The 19,404-nt window shown below is 39.5% G+C and overlaps 1 protein-coding gene across 1 annotated transcript in view; it reads left to right on the top strand.

Annotated features, from left to right (window-relative positions):
- FSTL4 (follistatin like 4) overlaps positions 1–19,404 on the top strand; it is a 772,743-nt gene that overhangs the window by 732,521 nt on the left and 20,818 nt on the right. Inside the window, exons 13-14 of the mRNA XM_027849341.1 lie at positions 10,536–10,685; positions 12,985–13,092. Coding sequence (XP_027705142.1) covers positions 10,536–10,685; positions 12,985–13,092 — 258 coding nt within the window. The remainder of the gene's footprint in view (positions 1–10,535; positions 10,686–12,984; positions 13,093–19,404) is intronic.

Genomic DNA, 19,404 nt, shown 5'->3' with positions numbered 1-19,404 from the left:
AGATTTTAAAAAATGACCCTCATGGGACGGCTAGGTGATGCAGTGGATAGAACACCAGCCCTGGAGTCAGGAGGACCTGAGTTCAAATCTGGCTTCAGACACTTAACACTTACTAGCTGTGTGACCCTGGGCAAGTCACCTAACCTCAATTGCCTCACCCCCCAAAAAAATGGCCTTCAACTCTGAGTTGTTCCCTTCTACTTCTGTAGTGACAGTGGCAGAGTAAGAAAATGAAGACACAAGGTACCAAGAATCCCATAGGTTTTTGACCATCTATCAATGTTACCTTAACTGCTGGTACTCTTCAAAACAGCCTCAATATTGGCATTCCTACCTTAAAACCAGAAGACAGAGGTATATTGCAGCTATATGCAAGAATGATTTCTAGATTCTCTTTAGAGAAGTCTTTAAACTTTAAACTCTTTAAAGTTATTAGGCCAGACAGCAAGAAAACAATGTCCCATCATTTAATAGGACATTGAGTGAATTCCCACTGCCATACACATGATGAGAATAGGCAAAAAGACCACCATGGTGGCAAGTGAAGCTTGTACAATATCATCTATTACAGAAAAATCATTTGTTGTTGTTCAGTTGTTTTTCAGTTATGTCTGACTCTTCGTGACCCCACTTGAAGTTTTGTTGGCAGAGATACTGGAGTGGTTTAACATTTCCTTTTTCAGATCATTTACAGATGAGGAAACTGAGGCAAACAGAGTTAAGTAACTTGCCCCGGGTCACCTGGGTGGTAAGTGTCTGAGGCTAGATTTGAACTTCAGGAAGATGAGTCTTCTTGACTCCAAGCCTGGCACTCTACACTACACCACCTAGTTGCCCACAGCAAATAAAAATTGCCATATTGGTGATTTCATATTTCGAAAGAGGGTAAATGACTAACAAAAGAAGCTGAATTTTATTGTCATCAGTAAGGAAGAACTGGATGCTGGCATAGAAATATTGAGAACCAAGGGGGATAAATGACCACTCAGTCTTAGATTTGTGGTAGAGAATGAGAGGCAAACCAAATATAGTCTGACATGCATTTTGAATATTAGAAGAGTAGATTTCAAAGGGTTTTGGAAAAGGATCAGTAGAGTCCCATGGGTCAAAATTCTTTGGGAGGAGTAATACAGAATGTACTGAAATGCTAAAGTATAAAAGTCTAGGTATCAAGGGAAAGAAAACAATTCCACTGAAGAAAAAAAGGGGTAGTTATCTAAAGAGATTGATGTGAATGCATCAAAAACTCACCAACCAATTTAGATTTTTAAAGGCATACACAAAAGTTGGAAGCAAGGACAGGTAATAAAGGGTGAATATAAATCTATAGTATGATCTTGGAAGAACTGTATGAGCAGAACTAAAACTCGGAATGAATTGAGTATAGTTAAGAAAGCTAAAGATAAAAAAAAGTGTTTTGTTTTTAGCTCTGTTGGAAGAATGAGAACAGTTAAAGAAGAAAGAGTACCACTGCATGTTTGGATAAAAGTTGGAGTTATTTGACTTTTATTTTGATTGTTTTTTTTTCTCTAAGGGAATTAAATTTTGTATTATAAAGGCAATGATAAAATAGCCATTAGGGAACTGTAATCCATAATAACTATCGAGGTGGTAAGAGAAAACCTGGCTACTCTTCATGAGATAAATCAACAGGCCCAGATAAATTCTATATGAAAAGATTGAAAGAGCTGGCAGGTATGATTACTGAATCATTGTCAAATAAGTTTTAAAGATCATGGGGAACAAGAGAGGTATCATAAAATTTTGAGAAGGGCAAATGTCCTGATTTTTTTTTAAAAAAAGGAAACGTAATGGGAACTATAGGCTAGCGAGCTTGAATTTGATTGCTGAAATGTTCTATAACTTATTATTACATGGCTAGCTAATGAGCATCTGGAAGAGGAAGTATTGATCAAAAAGAGCCAGCATGAGCCCATCAAGAATAGATGATGCCAACCAAACCTCACTTCTTGGCAAGTTACTATACAAGTAGATCAGAGTAATCTTGTAAATAGAGTTTGCCCACATTTTAGCTAGGCATTGACAAAAAAAATTTTAAGCTAATCTCAATGAAAGTATAGAAGCAAATGAAGTGCTTGAATTTCACAAGTACAAGATAATGTGGGCATTTCCACGTATGTGTGACTAGACAATAGTTTTTCTGAGAAAGTTTTGAGGCTTTTAATGGAATTCAAGCTTAACACGAGTGAACAGTGTAATAGTAACAGTGGGAACCCAAGAGAGGTGTGATATCTGGATAATCCCACTACTCTGCTTTATTCTGACTAGGGTGTTCTGTTCAGCTCTTGGCATAATATTTTCAGAAGGACGTTGATAAGCTAGAAAGAATATTTTAAGAAGAGTACTCAATAAAGTGAAGGGTTTTGAGACCATGCCATATAAGGCTTAGTTGAAGGAACTGTAGGTTTTTAGCTTAGAAAAGAGAAGAATGTAATAGTTTCCTTCAAGTATTCAGAGAGTTGTCATGTCCAGAAGTATTAAATTTGTTCTGGTTGGCCTCACAGGATAGAATTAAGTTTAATTGGTTGAAATTTCAAAGAGGCAATTTTAGGCTTCACTGATATATAAGAAAACCTCCTAACAATTATAACTACCCCAAAATGGAATAGATGTTCCTGGGAAATAGTGGATTCCCCCTCACTCAAGGTCTTAAAAAAAGCTGAATGGTTTCTTGTCTAGTATATTTAGAGAACATTCTTATATTACATTAATGATTTAGATTCAATGGTCCTTGAAGAGCCTTCCAACTATCAGATTATGAGGTACAGAAATTCAATGAAGAATTTTATAAGATTCTCCAAATCAAATAAAGATCTGCCTTAATACTCCATGATTTCAATGTAAAAGTTATCATAATGAAGAATGGCAATCAGACATGGAAAAATGTGCATGTCAGATCTATGAATTAGGGAAGAATTTATGACCAAACAAGAAATAGAGGAGATTACAGGAAATAAAATAGATGATTTTAATCACATGAAATTGAAAAGCCTTTGCACAAGCAAAACCAATGCAGCCAAAATTAGCAAGAAAACAGGAAATGGAGGGGGGGGGGAACTGCAGCAAATTTTTCTTAAAAAGACCTCATTTTTCAAACGTATTAGCCAAATTTATAAAAATAAGAGCCAGTTTCCAATTGATAAGTGGTCAAAGGATATTAATAGACAGTTTTCAGAAGAAAAAAAATCAAAGCTATCAGTAGTCACATGAAAAAATCCTCTGGGGGCAGCTAGGTGGCACAGTGGATGGAGCACCAGCCCTGGATTCAGGAGGTCCTGAGTTCAAATCTGGTCTCAGACAGACACATAACACTTACTAACTGTGTGACCCTGGGCAAGTCACTTATCCCCATTGCCTTGCCAAAAAAAACAAACAAACAAACAAACAAACAAAAATCCTCTAAATCACTACTGATTACATAATTGCAAATTGTAACAATTCCAAGATACCACCCCGTATGTATCAGATTGGCCAATATGACAGAAAAGGAAAATGGCAGATGCTGGGAAGGATATGTAAAAATTGGAACACTAATGCATTGTTGGTGGAGTTGTGAACTGGTCCAACCATTCTGGAGGACAATTTGGAATTACAAGCAAAAGACTATGAAACTGTGCATACCCTTTTACCCAGCAGTACCACTACTAGGTCTCTATCCTGAAGAAATCAAAGAAAATCAAAGAAAGAAATCAAAGGCAAAAGGAAAAGGGACATATTTGTACAAAAATATTTATAGCAGCTCTTTTTGAGGTAGCAAAGAAATGAAAATTGAGGGGATATCCATTAATCGGTGAATAGCTGACAAATTTGTAGTATGATGAGCAACGGGTTTCAAAAAACCTGGGAAAACTTCTATGAACTGATGCAAAGTGAAGTGAACAGACCCAGAAGAACATTGTACAAAGTAACAGCAATATCATAATGATGATCCACTGTGAAAGACTTAGCTACTCTGATCAAGACAATGATCCAAGACAATTCCAAACCATGATGAAAAATGCTATCTACCTCCAGAGAGAGAACTGATGAACTCTGAATGCAGATTGAAGCACAATTTTTTTTTAATTTTTCTTTTTTTTTCCTTTTTTTATGGTAATTTTTATTTATTTTTTTGTTTTCAACATTTACTTCCTGAGTTCCAAATTTTCACCCCATCTTGCCCCTCCCCCCACCCCAAGATGGCATGCATTCTGAATACCCCTTCCCCTAGTCTGCCTTCTATCTCTCCCCCACCCTTCTCTTATCCCCTTCCCCTTCAATTTTTTGGTAGGGCAGGATGGATTTCTGTACCCCATTTCCTGTAGTTCTTATTTCCCGGTTGCATGTGAAAACACTTTTTTTTAAACATGTGTTTTTAAAACTTTGGGTTCCAAATTTTCTCCCTTCCTCTCTCCCCACCCACCCTCATTGATAAGGCAAGCAACTAAATATAGATTATGTATGTGCAGTTATGCAAAACACTTCCATAGTAGACATGCTGTGAAAAACTAACTCTATTTCCCTTAATCCTATCCCACCCACCCATTTATTCTATTCTTTCTTTTGACCCTGTCCCTCCTCAGAAGTATTTGCTTCTGATTACTCCCTTTCCCAATCTGCCCTCCTCTCTATCATTCCCCTACTCTCTTGTCCCCTTCCACCCCTATTTTCCTGTAGGGTAAGACAGATTTCCACACCCAATTGAGTGTGTATGTTATTCCCTCCTTAAGTCAAACCCTATTAGAATAAGATTCACTCATTCCCTCTCACCTTCCCCCATTTCCCCTCCACTGTAAGAGCCTTTTCTTTTATGTTGTTTTTTTTTTTGTGGGATAATTTACCCCATTCTACCTCTCCCCTTCTCCTCCTAGTATATTCCTCTCTCACCCCTTAATTTTATTCTCCAGATATGACCCTTTCATTTTCAACTCACCCTGTGCCCTCTATCTATTTATCTATATCTGTGTATACGTACATATAATTTTTTCCCCTCCAACTACCCTAATACTGATAAAGGTCTCATGAGTTACAAATATCACCTTTCCATGCAGGAATGTAAACAGTTCAACCTTAATAAGTCTCATGATTTCTCTTTCCTGTTTACCTCTTCATGTTCCACTCGAGTCTTGTATTTGAAAATCAAATTTTCTATTCAGTTCTCGTCTTTTCATCAAGAATGCTTGAAAGTCCTCTATTTCACTGAATGACTATTTTTTCCCCTGTAGGATTATACTCAGTTTTGCTAGGTAGGTGATTCTTGGTTGTAATCCTATCTCCTTTGCTTTCCCGAATATTATATTCCATGCCCTGCAGTCCTTTAATGTAGAAACAGCTAAATCTTGTGTTACCCTGATTGTGTTTCCACAATACTTGAATTGCTTCTTTCTGGCTTCTTGTAATATTTTCTCCTTGACCTGGGAACTCTGGCATTTGGCTACAATATTCCTAGGAGTTTTCCTTTGGAGATCTCTTTCACGAGGACATCAGTGGATTCTTTCAATTTCTATTTTGCCCTCTGGTTCTAAAATATCCTTTGATATTTTCCTTGATCATTTCTTGAAAGATGATGTCTAGGCTCTTTTTTTGATCATGGCTTTCAGATAGTCCAATGATTTTTAAATTTTCTTTCCTGGATCTATTTTCCAGGTCAGTTGTTTTTCCAATGAGATATTTCACATTGTTTTCTAATTTTTCATTCTTTTGAATTTGTTTTACAGTGTCTTGATTTCTCATAAAGTCACTAGCTTCCAATTGCTCTATTCTAATTTTTAAGGAAGCATTTTCTTCAGTAATCTTTTGGACTTCCTCTTCCATTTGGCCAATTTTGCTTTTTAGGGCATTCTCCTCATTGGCTTTTTGGACCTCTTTTGCCATTTGGGTTAGGCTATTTTTTAAGGTGTTATTTTCTTCAGTATTTTTTTGGGTCTCCTTTAGCAAGCTGTTGACTTATTTTTCATGATTTTCTTGTATCACTCTCAGTTTTTCCTCTACTTCTCTTACTTGCTTCTCAAAATCCCTTTTGAGCTCTTCCAAGGCCTGGGACTGATTCATATTCTTCTTGGAGGCTTTGAATGTAGGACCTTTGGCTTTGTGGTCTTCTTCTGGTTGTATGTTTTGATCTTCTTTGTCGCCAAAGTAAGATAATATAGTCTGACTCTTTTTGTGCTGCTTACTCATGATCCTGGCCAATTACTTGAGTTTTAAACTCTTTGTTAAGGTAAAAGTCTGCTTCCAATGTGAAGAGTATACTGTCCCAAGCTTTAAGGGTTTGTACAGCTGTTTTCAGAGGTACTTCTAGGGACCTGTAAATTTTCAGTTCTTCCAAGGTGGTATGATAGCTCCACCACACCAGCGTTCCTCCTCACCCCAGGACCGCCCCTCAGAACTGTGACCCAGATCCAAGCACCAGTAAAGCGAGAGATTCCTGCCTCAGCACTGGCAAAGAGATCCCTGTAATCCCCCTCTGATCAGCAACTCGATTCCCCCTCAGTCTGTGGCCAGGAAGCTCAGGAGGCAGCTGCTGCCCTGAGGGCACGCTCTGGACTTGTGGCTGAGACCTAGCTCCTCTCTCACTGCAGTCACAGACTTTTCCCACTGACCTTCCAAGTTGTTGTCTTTGGTGTTCCTGGGTTGAGAAGTCTGGAAACCGCCACAGCGATTCAGTCCTCTGAGGCCTGCTCCAGGTTTGCTGCGGCCTGCACGCCCATGCCAAACTGTGCTCCTTTCCCCACCCGGCGCAATATACCTTTCTGATCAAACATCCAGGCTGTCTTTGGCTGGAAATTTGTTTCACTCTGTCTTTTTGTGGGTTCTGCTGCTTTAGAATTTGTTTAGAGCCATTGTTTTAGGTATTTGGAGGGCTTTGGGAGAGAGCTCAAGACAGTCACTGCTTTCCCTCCACCATCTTGGCTCCACCCCCCGAAGCATAATTTTTTAGACTTTATTTTTATTGGCTTATTTTGTTTGTGTTTTCTTTTACGACCTGGCTAATATAAAAATATTTTGTATAACCTCACTTGTATAATCAAAATCAAATTGCTTGCCTTCTCAAGGACAGGGAAGGGAGAAAAGGAGAGAACGTGAAACTCAAAATCTTTTAAAATTGTTATTTAAGAATTTTACATGGAATTGTGAAATATTTAAGAAAATAAAAAATAATTTTTCAAAAAAGAAAGAAAAATATGGCTCAGGATTGAGAAACAAAAGAGGCCAAAGGTTTGTAGATGATCAAGTCTCATGCTTATATATCATAAATATTTTCTTCAACAAGAAAGGCTAAATGCATTAGATATGGTAAGTAGTAAATAATATTTTTCTTTTGTCCAGATCTTTGGATTTTTTTTTTCAGAGAACTCTATACAGTAAACATACTTTCCACTGATGTAGATTGGCAGTTCCTTATGGTTTTAGATTGCTGTCTGGGTCACAGAGATTAATTGATTTGATCATGGTCACACAGCTTATATTGGATAGATTTGAAGCTAGGTTTTCCTGACTTCAAGGCCAACCCTCTATCTATTGGGCCTGTGGCCATCAAATACAACACAAAAAACAAAATTGACAGAAATGTCTGCTTATTGATGTGAAAGTCATTTCTGAGTCAAATAGACCTTTACCCTCCCCTGACTTATGTACCTCATTAGATGAATAAAAAATGAGATATAGGATCAATCCATAAAGGTACAATATAAACTATTTAAACATTTATTGATTCAGAAAAATGGGAAATGGGTAAAGGTATAGATAGCAATGGACACTGTCACCATTTCTTACATGGCTTAACTTCAATAAATCAATCCCTCCAACAAAAAGCATGCAAACTCCCAATCTCCTTGCCAGGCAGAGAGACATATTATCCAAGAACATCGCTGGGTAGGAATAAACTAATATGTAAAAATATACAAAGGAGGATGGTGGATTATGAGCAGTTTAGTTTCATGAAACAGTGAGAAGCAGTGGAGGGGAAGACATGTATACAGAGTTTGGCAAGGGGCCAATGGATCAGATCCCCTGAAGAGCACTTGAAGATGAAACTAGAAGAAAGACAGCCAACAGATGAAAAAAGAGATGATCTCTCAAGATAACTAATCATTTCTGCTTTTCTTCAATGAAGCTGCCATATTTGGACTCCAACACCGCAGTTGCCATTGTTTTACATTAAAAAGTAGACATAATAGTAAAGAAAACAAAAGTAGTAAGTGAAGCTGGACCCAATCGAATATACACATTGGTTGGGCCCATGGCCCAACAGTACAATCCTAAGAGCATCAATTTCAAATTATATGAATGAGGGAAAGATAAGGAACAATTTGGAAAAAATAACAGGTGTTTCTATCAAAAAAAGGATAAATATCAAGCTGGGTACCCACTTCCTCATTTCTACTTATCTCTTTCTCACTATGCAGATAATGCATATACAAGTTGATAATAAAAATGTAAACGGTAACAGTCAAGCCTTCACAAATAATATTCTAGAGACAGTCACTGAAGTGTCACAAGTGACTGAAAGGACCAGAGAACCCCACTGTTGATTTTTTTTTTGCTTGCAGACTATAATACAAGAATTTCATTTGAAGAGCAAGTACATAATAAAGAGCTTCCTTCCAAGTAGGTCACTGTGTTCCTTGAGAATTTTTCATTTTTGTTTTTGTGACACCTATCCCCCACCATCTAGATTAGTGTTTAGTATATAGTAGTTATTTAATAAATGTTTGATTGATGTTAGCATTATATAAGATTCTGTAATAGAAGCAACATCAGATATAACTCTGTTTAACAGTCTGATTATTAATATCATTTAAGGTATAAAACAGAGGTATGCTCACCCAAGTTATTTGACTGTGTCGTGAAGGATGACGGAATACATACAATTCAAATACAGAGTAACTATAGCATAATCCTACAGGAGAAAACATTAGCTATTGAAGAGAGAAGAGGGGTATAAGGACAAGCTTCTTGGTAAAAGTGGGATCTGAGATGAGTCTAGAAGGAAACCAGGAAAATTACATGGTCAATGGAAGTAAGGAAGAAAAGCATTCCAGACTTAGGGGACAGCCAGGACAAAGGCAAGGAAGCAAAAAGTGAAGTATTTATATGGGAGGAACTGCAAGGAAGCCAGTGTTGCTGGATCATAGAGAGAAGGGAGTAAATTTTAAGAAGATTGACAGGTAGTAAGAGGCCAACTTATGAACATTTTAAATGCCAAATAGAAGTCATTATATGTGATCTTTGAGGTAACAGGGAATAACTGTTGCTCACTAAGAAGCATTGGTGTTAATATGCTCACTGTGACAGATCACTTTGACAGCTTTGTAAATGATGGATTGGAGAGGAGAGGAAAGTCAGGCATGGAGAACACATAGAAGGTTTTATTGTAAAATTCCAGGTAAGAGATGATAAGATTTGAACTACAGCGGCTAACTATGATGGTTACTATGTGAGTGGAGAGAATAGGAAATACAGGAGAGGTGTTGTGAAGGTAGAAACAAGATCTGACATATATTTGAGTAAATGTGCCTTCTCACAGGCATATTGAACTCATCTATTCCATTACTCCTCTTCCTCATGCTCATTTTTGGAGAGAAACTGGTGGGGGGGAGGGGCAGAGTGGGGGATTCTCTCTGCAATGTCTCAGCTTCCTTATTTCATTTGCTTCACAAAAGGCCAACTTGATGATGGGAACAGATTGTCTGGTATTGTAGTTATGACTATAATTCCCTAATAGGCTATAAGCTTTCAAAGGACAGAAGCAATGTCTATTTTATCTTTGCAGTCGCCTTAGTGCCTAGTGTAGTCCACAGGGGGTAGTTAATGTTTATGGGATTAAATACATGAATGCATGAGAAATGTACCACATATTTTCCACTGCAGTACATTATAAAGAAAAATTCTGTATATGGAGGACTTATCTTAAACCTAATTCAAGCCACCTTAATTTTCCATATACCAACAGCTCCTTGCTTTAAAGGCAGTAACCTGACATGTGACCTAAAGAGGAAGTTAGTAACCAGGACTCCCCAACACACAACATGCCCCAGACAGCCACACATTTCTGTATATCTGGCAGTGAGACCTCAATACCCATGCTCTTGCTGTTAAGCTGTATAGTCCATTCCCAAGCAGCAGGATTTTCTACAGGGCTGAACAACTCCAAGGCACAGGTTTTTCTGCCCTAATATTCTAATTCTAATTCTAATACTCTAAACTCTAATAATGCCATCTCTGCAAATCTGAAAGCATCAAAATGGCATCTTTTTTAAGTAAATGGATGTTCTCTGCTGTAAAAGTATCTATGCCTCAGAGAAACTGCTTAGACCATGATGATCAGAAAATAAATCCTGATGGCATCCTGTAGGCCATCATCTCTTGCCACACTGAGATAGTTTGCTATATTCAGTGTGTCCAAAGTAAGTCATTAGCTCTCCCAACATAAAACCCTCCCAAATGACTTTTACCATAAACTTCCCTAATCCAGCATGTGATGGGCCTGAGTGGGCATTAGCTAAATGAAACTGACTATCTTTTCTCATTTCCAGGAAGAAATCTGCCCTCAGATGAAAGGAGAGATCACTCAGTCCTGCCAGTGGGCATCTGCAGTCAACATCAGGAACCGATATATCTATGTGACCCAGCCAGTCCTGAGCAGAATTCTCATAATAGATGTACAAACTCAGAAAGTCCAGCAGGTACGTACAACTGCACAGTAGTTCCCGAGAACCTTCGAGATTAAAGCCTTCCAAAGCACTCAACAAAGTAATTGGTGCATAGTAGGCACTATATAAATGCGTGTTCTCTCACTCTTCCTTCCCCTTCTCTTATAATTGTTCACTATGAAAGAGAATTCTCTTTCCCGAGTCAACTTCAATCCCCATCTAATAGACTGGCCTCCCGACCTAAACAGATATGTTTATCAGTGGCTGGTGGCAAAGGTTATATTCTGAAAACTTGTGAGTATTTAAGAGCTATCACCTTCTCTGTCTGCTCCTAGTCACCAGCTCTCTAGGCAAGAGGCGCTACTTCATCATAGGAACCCCCCCAACATGATGACACATAAGTAGGCCTATATGGCAAAGACATGTCAGGAAGTGGTGAGAGGAGGGAAGGACAGAGGAAAGGGGGCTTGGACCTGGGCCTTGAAAAATGTTTTGTTTGATGGTCATCAGACCAATCCAAGAAACATCCAATCTATAAGGATTTCTCATTCACCTCACAAGTACAAAAAAATCACATGTATTGATCCCCGGTAATATAATTGTTTGCTGAACAATCCTAGCCTGTCAATATGTACATAATATTAGAGGTAAAATATCACTTGTTCAATGTTCTGGCATGCTTAGCTAAGTTGTTTCCATGTCCTGGTAGGTGCCCAAAGTGATTAATCTGATCTGGACTCTATAAATTTTACAAACTGAGAAATCCTCTGAAATAGATAGTTATACAGGACTTATATATACATCAGATCATTGAACTGAGCTTTGGGCTCAGAATGGACATTTTGTGCTGTGGTTGTGTTCAGGAACTGGGGCCTCTGATCATCAATATAGTCGCCTATGTTGAGGAGACTTGTGTAGTTTCAAGCTTGGGCCAAATCCAGATGTTGCTAGAGGTAGTAAGGCCCCCCTCTCCTCTCACTAAATCAGGCCAGGTAGAGTGGCTGGTGTGAGAATGTAACATTTCAGTTTGAGAAGCCATAATCTTAACTGAGCAAGCCAAGATGAATGGTCACCTGGGGTAGCTATTGCACCCAGCCTGCTTAGTGGAAATTATTTATTCATAATTTGAACCAAGATGCTCTGCCTTTTAGGATATGCCCTAAGAGGGAAATCTTAGACCCCTTGTATCCTGAGATTTGTCCTCCAATTATCACTGGCAGAAGTTTTTTTCCCCCCAGATTCAATAATGCAGTCTGGAGGTCATTCTCAGCTCCCTCATTCCCTCTCTAGCAACTGTGGATCAGTGTAAGGAAGGGAGGATTTCCTTACAACTAGAGCTGTTCAGTAATGGCGTGAGTCTGATTTCTCTATTAGTAGGCAGAGGTTGAATGACCACTTCTCAGGGACGTCAAAGTAGGGATTCTTCCTTCACAGAGAGTCAGGTCCTTGCCAGCTGTGAGATTATAGGAACGTCGGCGTGGTATAATGGAAAGTAGATCGTTCAAATACTTAACAGTTCACTTCATCTCAGCTCTGCTGTTTACAACCTATGTGAATCTGGGCAAGTCGCTCATCTTCCCTGTTTTGTTTTCCTCATCTGTAAAATGAAGTCATTGAATGATCCCTACCAGCTCTGAATTTATGATGCTGTGGTTCTACAAACTTCTATGGTCCCTATGCTCCTCATTTATCAAATGAGAGGGTCAGATTTTCTAAGATCCCTTTAGCTCTAAATCCTATGATTCCCTTTCAACCAAAATAGAGGGATATCTCTAGAAGAATAAGTTCCCTCACACAAAAGGGTTCTTATATCTGAGTACTGGTATGGGATCTGCTCCACGTAGCCTGTGCTGAACAAGTCTCCCCGAGGAAATACGGAATCAGAACAAGGTGAGCCAGTGAAAACACTGTAATTTAAATTCATGAGATTTTGTCAATTGAAGGAAACCCCAAAATTATTATTATTAAATTATTAAATTATTAAAAATAAGAGCTGGAAAGTACATTAGAAATTATCTTTCATTTATAGAAGAATATTCTGATGTCCAAATAAAGAGCTGTTAGCCCATCTTTATATGATAATTTAAGGGTCATGAAGTGCTTCCCATACAACAATCCCATGACATAGTAATATTGCTCCCATTTTACAGATAAGAAAACTGAGGCCCAGAGAGGGTACGTATCTTGCCCACAGTCTCACAGCTAATCAACAGGACATATAAGAACAGAATATCTTCATTCTGACTCCTTTGCTGCTGTTTATGCCCCATTATGCCTGTTACTAGAGAGACTTCACTTGGCAGTGACTAGAATGTTTCCTCATTTTTTCAAGGCCATAGGTGTGGATTCACTACCAGTTAAGCTGCTCTATGACAAGTCGCATGATCAAGTCTGGGTTCTAAGTTGGGGGAATATGCAGAAGTCCCAGCCAAGCCTTCAGGTACATTTATGAAATCCCTATATATATGCGTGGAAAGATAATGCCATTCTTTATTTGTGTCTCAGAAGAGAATTAGCCACTTAACTCTCTGTCTTCTCTTTCTCTTTTCCTTCCTTCTTCCTCTCTTTCTTTCCTGCTTTTGCTTTTCCTCACTCTTCTTCATTTTCCTTTTGTCCCTAACCTTAATTCTCCCCTCTTTTCCCCTTTCTCCTGTTATTTCTCCCTCTATCCCTTTATTTTTCCTCTTATCTCATTTTCTTCTGCCCTCCAAATTCCTAGTCCTTTTTCTTTGCCATCATGTTCCATTCCATTAAACATTTATTTCTCCAGCTCTACTAGCCCTGGATATATGCCTCACATTTGTATCACATCTAATGCTTATGTCCTCCATTCTACCAGGTTGGGTCAGCTAAAATTCCATAGTAAGATGACTTCTGGTTGGGACGGTCTGTTCTTTTCTCATATGACCATAATTCTATATCGTTTAGGATTGACTCTGGGGAATTATCACCCTCTGAACAGATGGTCTCCTTAGGCAGTCAGGCCAGGTCAAAGTGGCCTGTTTCAAATAGCTCTCGGCTTCTAATAGTCTGAACGGACACTTCTCATTTGTTCTCAGCTTAGCCTTGAAGTTAGTGACAACAGAACCTTTCCTTTCTCTTTTAAATTATTGGGTTATTCATGCAGGGTCAGCCTTGTGGAAAATCATTCACTGGCACAGAACATTAAATCCAAGTGTATCAGCATGGGAAAAGGACCTCTTTTTATATCCTGCTTAAGTATATTTGTAAAGAATACTAACGTGAAGTCCCATTCATTCCAGATGACAGAACTAGCAGCAGGAAGTTTCTGAGAAGTATATTTAGGCTTCATGTAATAAAAAAATAAATCCCAATATTAAGAGGCAGTCAACAAGCATTTGTTAAGCACTTATTGTGTGCCAAAGGATACAAAGAAAGGCAAAAGTTCTCAAGGAGCTCAGGATAGGCAACATGCACACATCTATGTCTAAAAAAGTATATACAGGATAAATTGGCAAAAATCTACGGAGGGAAGGTGCTAGCATTAAGGGGGATCAGGAAAGGTTCTTGTAGGGGTGGGGTTTTAACTGGGACTTGAAGGAAACCAGGGGAACCAAGAGGCAGAGTTTAGGAGAGAAAGCATTCCAGGCATGAGGGACTTCCAGAGAAAAATGCCTAAAGTCTGGAGATGACACGTGTTGCGCAAGGAAGAGCAAGAAGGCCAATATCACTGGATCACAGGGCACGTGGACTGAGTAAGATATAAAAAGACTGGAAAGTTAGGAGGGGTTTATGTTATGAAGTGCTTAAACACCAAACAGTGGATTTCATATTTGATTCTGGATATGATAATGAATCACTGAAGTTTATTCAATAGAGGAGTGTAATGATCAAATCTGTGCTTTGGAAAGATCACTTTCATAGCTAAGTAGAGGATGGACTGGCTTAGGGAGAAACTTCTGAGAAGGAGAATAACCAGCAGGCTATTGCCGTTGTCCAAGCCCAAGATGACAAAGGCCTGCACCAGAGTGAGGACAGTTTCAGAGGAAAGAAGAGGGAATATGTATAATATGCTATGAAGGTAAAATTAGTAATTTGCAACAGATTATATAAAAAAAATTGAGGGGAAGCTAGGTGGTGCAGTGCATAGAGCACTGGCCCTAGAGTCAGGAGGATCTGAGTTCAAATCTGGCCCCAAACACATAATACTTCCTAGCTGTGTGACTCTGGGCAACTCAACCCCAATCACCTCACCAAAAAAAAGAAAAAAGAAAAAAAATCAAGTGAGAATTATGTGGTGCAGTGGATAGAGCACCAACCCTAAAGTCAAGAGGATCTGAGTTCAAGTCTGGCCTCAGACCAAATACTTGACACTTACTAGCTGTGTGACCCTGGGCAAGTCACGTAACCCCAATTGCCTAAAAATTAAAAAATAATTTAAAATAAAATAAAAAAAAGTTGAGAGGTATTGAGGAATCAGGGATGATACCAATGTTGCAAGCCTGGGTGAATGGAAAGATGTTGGTGTTCCCACACCAACAATCAACAACCATCAATAGGGATATTAAGAAGGAAAGCAGATAAAGGGATGAAAGATATGTTCAGTTTTGGATGAGTTGAGTTTAAGATATCTGTAGGATATCTAGTTTGTTTCCCAATAAACAGTTGGAGATATGCGTGAGAAGGTTAGGAGAGAGGTTAGGGCTATATAAATAGATCTAAAAATCACCTTAATAGAGATGAGAGTTGAATCCACAGTTAACTGATGAGATTCTTGAGTAAAACTCATAGAGCAGGAAAGAGAAGAGAGCCACATGGTATACCCACTGTTAACAGGCATGACATAGATGAAGATCAAGCAAATGAGAAGGAGTTGCCAGACAGGTCAGATGAGAACAAGGGGAAAATGACATCACAAAAACTAAAAAGGGCATATCAAAGAAGAATGTTAAAGGTTGCAGAGAGACCAAGATAATGAGGATTTAGAAAAGGCCATTAGATTTGTCAATAGATCACAGGTATCTTTGGAAAGAGCTATTATGTTAGAATGATGAGGGTGAAAACCAGGCTAGAGAATTAAAAAGAGAATGAGTGGAAAGGAGGTAAAGGCATTGATTGTAGAAAACCTCCTCAAGGATAATGCCTGCAAATATGAGGCGAGGGTATGGGACAATAGCTAGCAGGAATGGATGGATCAAGTGGGGGTTTTTTAATAATGAGTAAGACATAGGTGTGCTTGTAGGCAGTAGGGAAGCATCCAATATTGAGGAAGAAACTGAAGGTATGGTAAACAGTGAGGATGATTGTGGGAATGTCTACTTGAGAAGACATTTGGCAATGGAATCTGTGTGCATTTAGAGGGCTTTGCCTTGGCAAGGAAAGGGTCCACCTCTTCTCTGAGACAGTGAGGAAAGGAAAATTTGGAGGTCTTGTTAAGCAGCCTCAATTTTTTCAGTGAAATATGAAGCAATGTTCTCAGTTGATGGGGGGGTGGAGAGAGGTGGACCTATGAGAGTTTTGAAGAAAAGGCCTGGAAAAACCACTGGAGTGACTAGGATGTTCATTCAATTAGGGAGGTTAAACACAAAAAAAGATAGCCTTGCCAAAGTTAGGGCCCAGTTGAGATTATGTAACATAAATGTGTAGTGTACCCTGTCAGCACGTTTTTATGATTGTCTCCAGGAGTGTACGAGGTATTCCGAGAGGATCAGTACATCTGGTGAGAGCATTGCCAAGCCCTTGAGGCTGCTCACCCACCTTCCATTATCCACCTGTCACCTATATCTCACCTGTGGCTCTAAGAAACTGTATCATGTGGGGCAGCTAGGTGGCGCAGTGGATAGAGCACTGCCCCCCTCCTGCCTGAAGTCAGGAGGACTTGAGTTCAAATTTGGCCTCAGACCAAACACTTGACACTTACTAGCTGTGTGACCCTGGGCAAGTCACTTAACCCCATTGCCTAGCCAAAAAAAAAAAGAAAGAAAGAAAAGAAACTGTAACATGTGCAGCTGCCAAACCCCAAGAAAGTTATCCTGGCAGATGGGTCAAACCAGCCACCCTCAGACGGCTTACAGGCCTCACATCTGTCAGTAAGTTAGGTGGATGCCTATCCAAGCAGGTGAAGATTTCTCCTAGCAGAAAGGGTAGATAAGAACAATTTTGTTGCAACAGCCATAAAGGTGACTGAAGCAGGTTCTGTGGAATGCCATCACCAGTCATCTTGACTTCTGTCTTGCACCGGACGCTGATGACTCTGGAAAAGAGAGACTGCGCAACTCTGCCTCACTTAAAACAAATTCACATGTAAGTCAAGACATCACCCATCACCCACTACTTCATCTACCTTTAAGTCCTGTAGCAATGGGTGAGTGATGAAGCATCCAGTCACATCCCTGCACACAAGCAACCCAGGGTAGTGGGTCATCTTTTCACCGGATCAAAGAGCAGTGGGTTTTTTTCTGAGCAGACACCCAGTATGGTCCTTTAAAGAATCGCGTTGCTCACCTACTGGCAGGAAGACGGTACTAGAAAAGGTGCCCTAAAAATGACCTGCTTTTCACAAGAGGCAGGGATCCCACCTTCCTGATCAAAACACAAAAAATTTTTTTGAAAATTTTGCAAAGATGATTCTATTCACCATTGATACATCAAATATGTGTACACTTATAAACAACATGAAATACAATAGACCTAAAAGACAAACAGCTCTTGGTGTGAGAGAACTCAGCAGGTACTATGTTCAATTAGCCCTGTGTGAAACAAGGCTGGCAAAGGCCAGCTTACTAAAGTTGGAGCTAGATACATGTTTTCTAGAATGGCTACTGTGGTGAAGAGCACTGTGGAACAGGCAAGCAATCTACTCAACAAGCTTGTATACCTCCCAAAAGGAGTGAATGATAAGCTTATGACAATGTGATTCTCATTGAAGAAAAGTGCCATGCCACTATTTTTGCCCCCACCATGACAAACTCTGAAGAAATCAAAGAAAAAATCTATGAAGACTTGGAGACTCTCATCATCAATGTGCCAAAACAGAACAAGCTTATAATTCTGGATGACTTTAAAGACAAAGTAGGCACAGACTATCTGACATGGCAGCCAGTCTGTAAGAGGAATGAAGTCAGAAACAACAACACCAATGGTCACTTACTGCTGAACACTTGTGCGTCTCATGATCTTCTCATCACCAACACTGTCTTTCATTTACCTAAATGCAATAAAACATCATAGATGCACCTAGCAGCAATCACTGACATTTAATAGACTATGTCATTGTCAGGAGAAAAGACAAGCAGAATGCGAGACTGATGAAGGCAATGTGTGGTGCAGAGTGTTGGACCAACCACAGATTCATCCTCTCCAAGATAAACATTTGCATTCATCAAAAGTGTTGCTCAAAGGTAAGATGACTATGAGGAGACTCAGCATCAACAGATTAGAGTGTTTTTCCATGCATGAAGAGTTTATTGCTGACCTGGAGGGAAATCTGAGCCACCACCCAGTGAGCAACAGTGGAGCAGAAGAGGACCGGGCGGCTTTCAGAGAGCTGGGATACAGCACCATATTTGCTTATCTAGGCCAGAACACCTATAAACACCAGGATTAGTTTGACAAAAGTGATGGGGAAATTCAGAAACTGCTAAACAAGAAGTGAGAACTCCACAGGGCTTATCAGCAGAGTAGTTTGTCCATCTCCAAGAAGGCAGCTTCTAACTCCATCAAAAGCAAAGTGCAAGTGATACTTAGAGAGATGCAGGATTCTTGGTTCAGCAAGAGACAGGTGAGATTCAATTTTTTGCTGACAGCAATAATCCCAAGCACTTCTATGATGCCCTGAAGACTATTTATGGGCCAAACCCACTGGTTCATTTCAGTTACTCAGTGCTGATGTACGGAGAACACTCATCAGTGACAAGAACATGGTGCTGGAGATATTGGCTTTCATAGTGTTCTCAAAAGACCATCAACAACCAATGCTGAAGCCATTTATTGTATACCTCAGGTTATAATCACTTCCTCTCTAACCAAACCTTTAACAGGAGAAGAGGTACTGGATGCTGTCAAACTCCTCTTGAGTAACAAAGTGCCTGGCATTGATTCCATCCCAGCAGAGATCTACAAGACAGGAGTTCCACTGATCATGCAGGAGATGACTGAAATCTTCTGGGTCATATGGCAAGAAGAAGTCATCCCCCAGGAGCTTAAGGATGCCTCCATTGTCCATCTCTATAGAGGAAAAGGAAACAGGCTGTGACAACCACAGGGGTATCTTTCTCCTAGTTATTTCTGACAAGATTCTTGCCAGAGTCCTCCTTAGTCAGCTGATTAATCATCTGGAATATAGTCACCTGTCTGAGAGGCAGTGTGATTTCAGAAAGGGCTGAGTGGTCCACATGGTGTTTGCTGCCTGACAACTCCAAAAAATGCTAGGAGTAAAACAGAGGTCTGTTTACATTTGATGACCTGACCAAGGCCTTTGATACTATCAGTTTGAGGGCCTATAAAAGAACATGGTAAAATTAGGTTGCCCAGAAAAGTATATCAGCATTATGTACCAGTTTCACGATGGCGTGCTCACACAGACTCTGGATGAAGGACAATGTTCTCGTGCTTTCTGAGTCACCAATAAAGTGAAGCAAGGTTGGGTGCTTGCTCCCATGCTCTTCAGCATGATGTCTTCCACATTTTTGGACACCTTCAAGAAGGATAAAAATGGCATCAAGATCAGCTTCTGCACTGATGATAAACTATTTAACTTGAAAAGGCTATAAGCCAAGACCAAAATGGAGGG

Source organism: Vombatus ursinus, unplaced genomic scaffold, assembly GCF_900497805.2.
Source record: "Vombatus ursinus unplaced genomic scaffold, bare-nosed wombat genome assembly UNPS02007284.1, whole genome shotgun sequence".
Taxonomy (NCBI): Eukaryota; Metazoa; Chordata; class Mammalia; order Diprotodontia; family Vombatidae; genus Vombatus; species Vombatus ursinus.
Note: the sequence above shows the minus strand (reverse complement) of the source record. Positions and strands in the feature narration are given on the sequence as shown.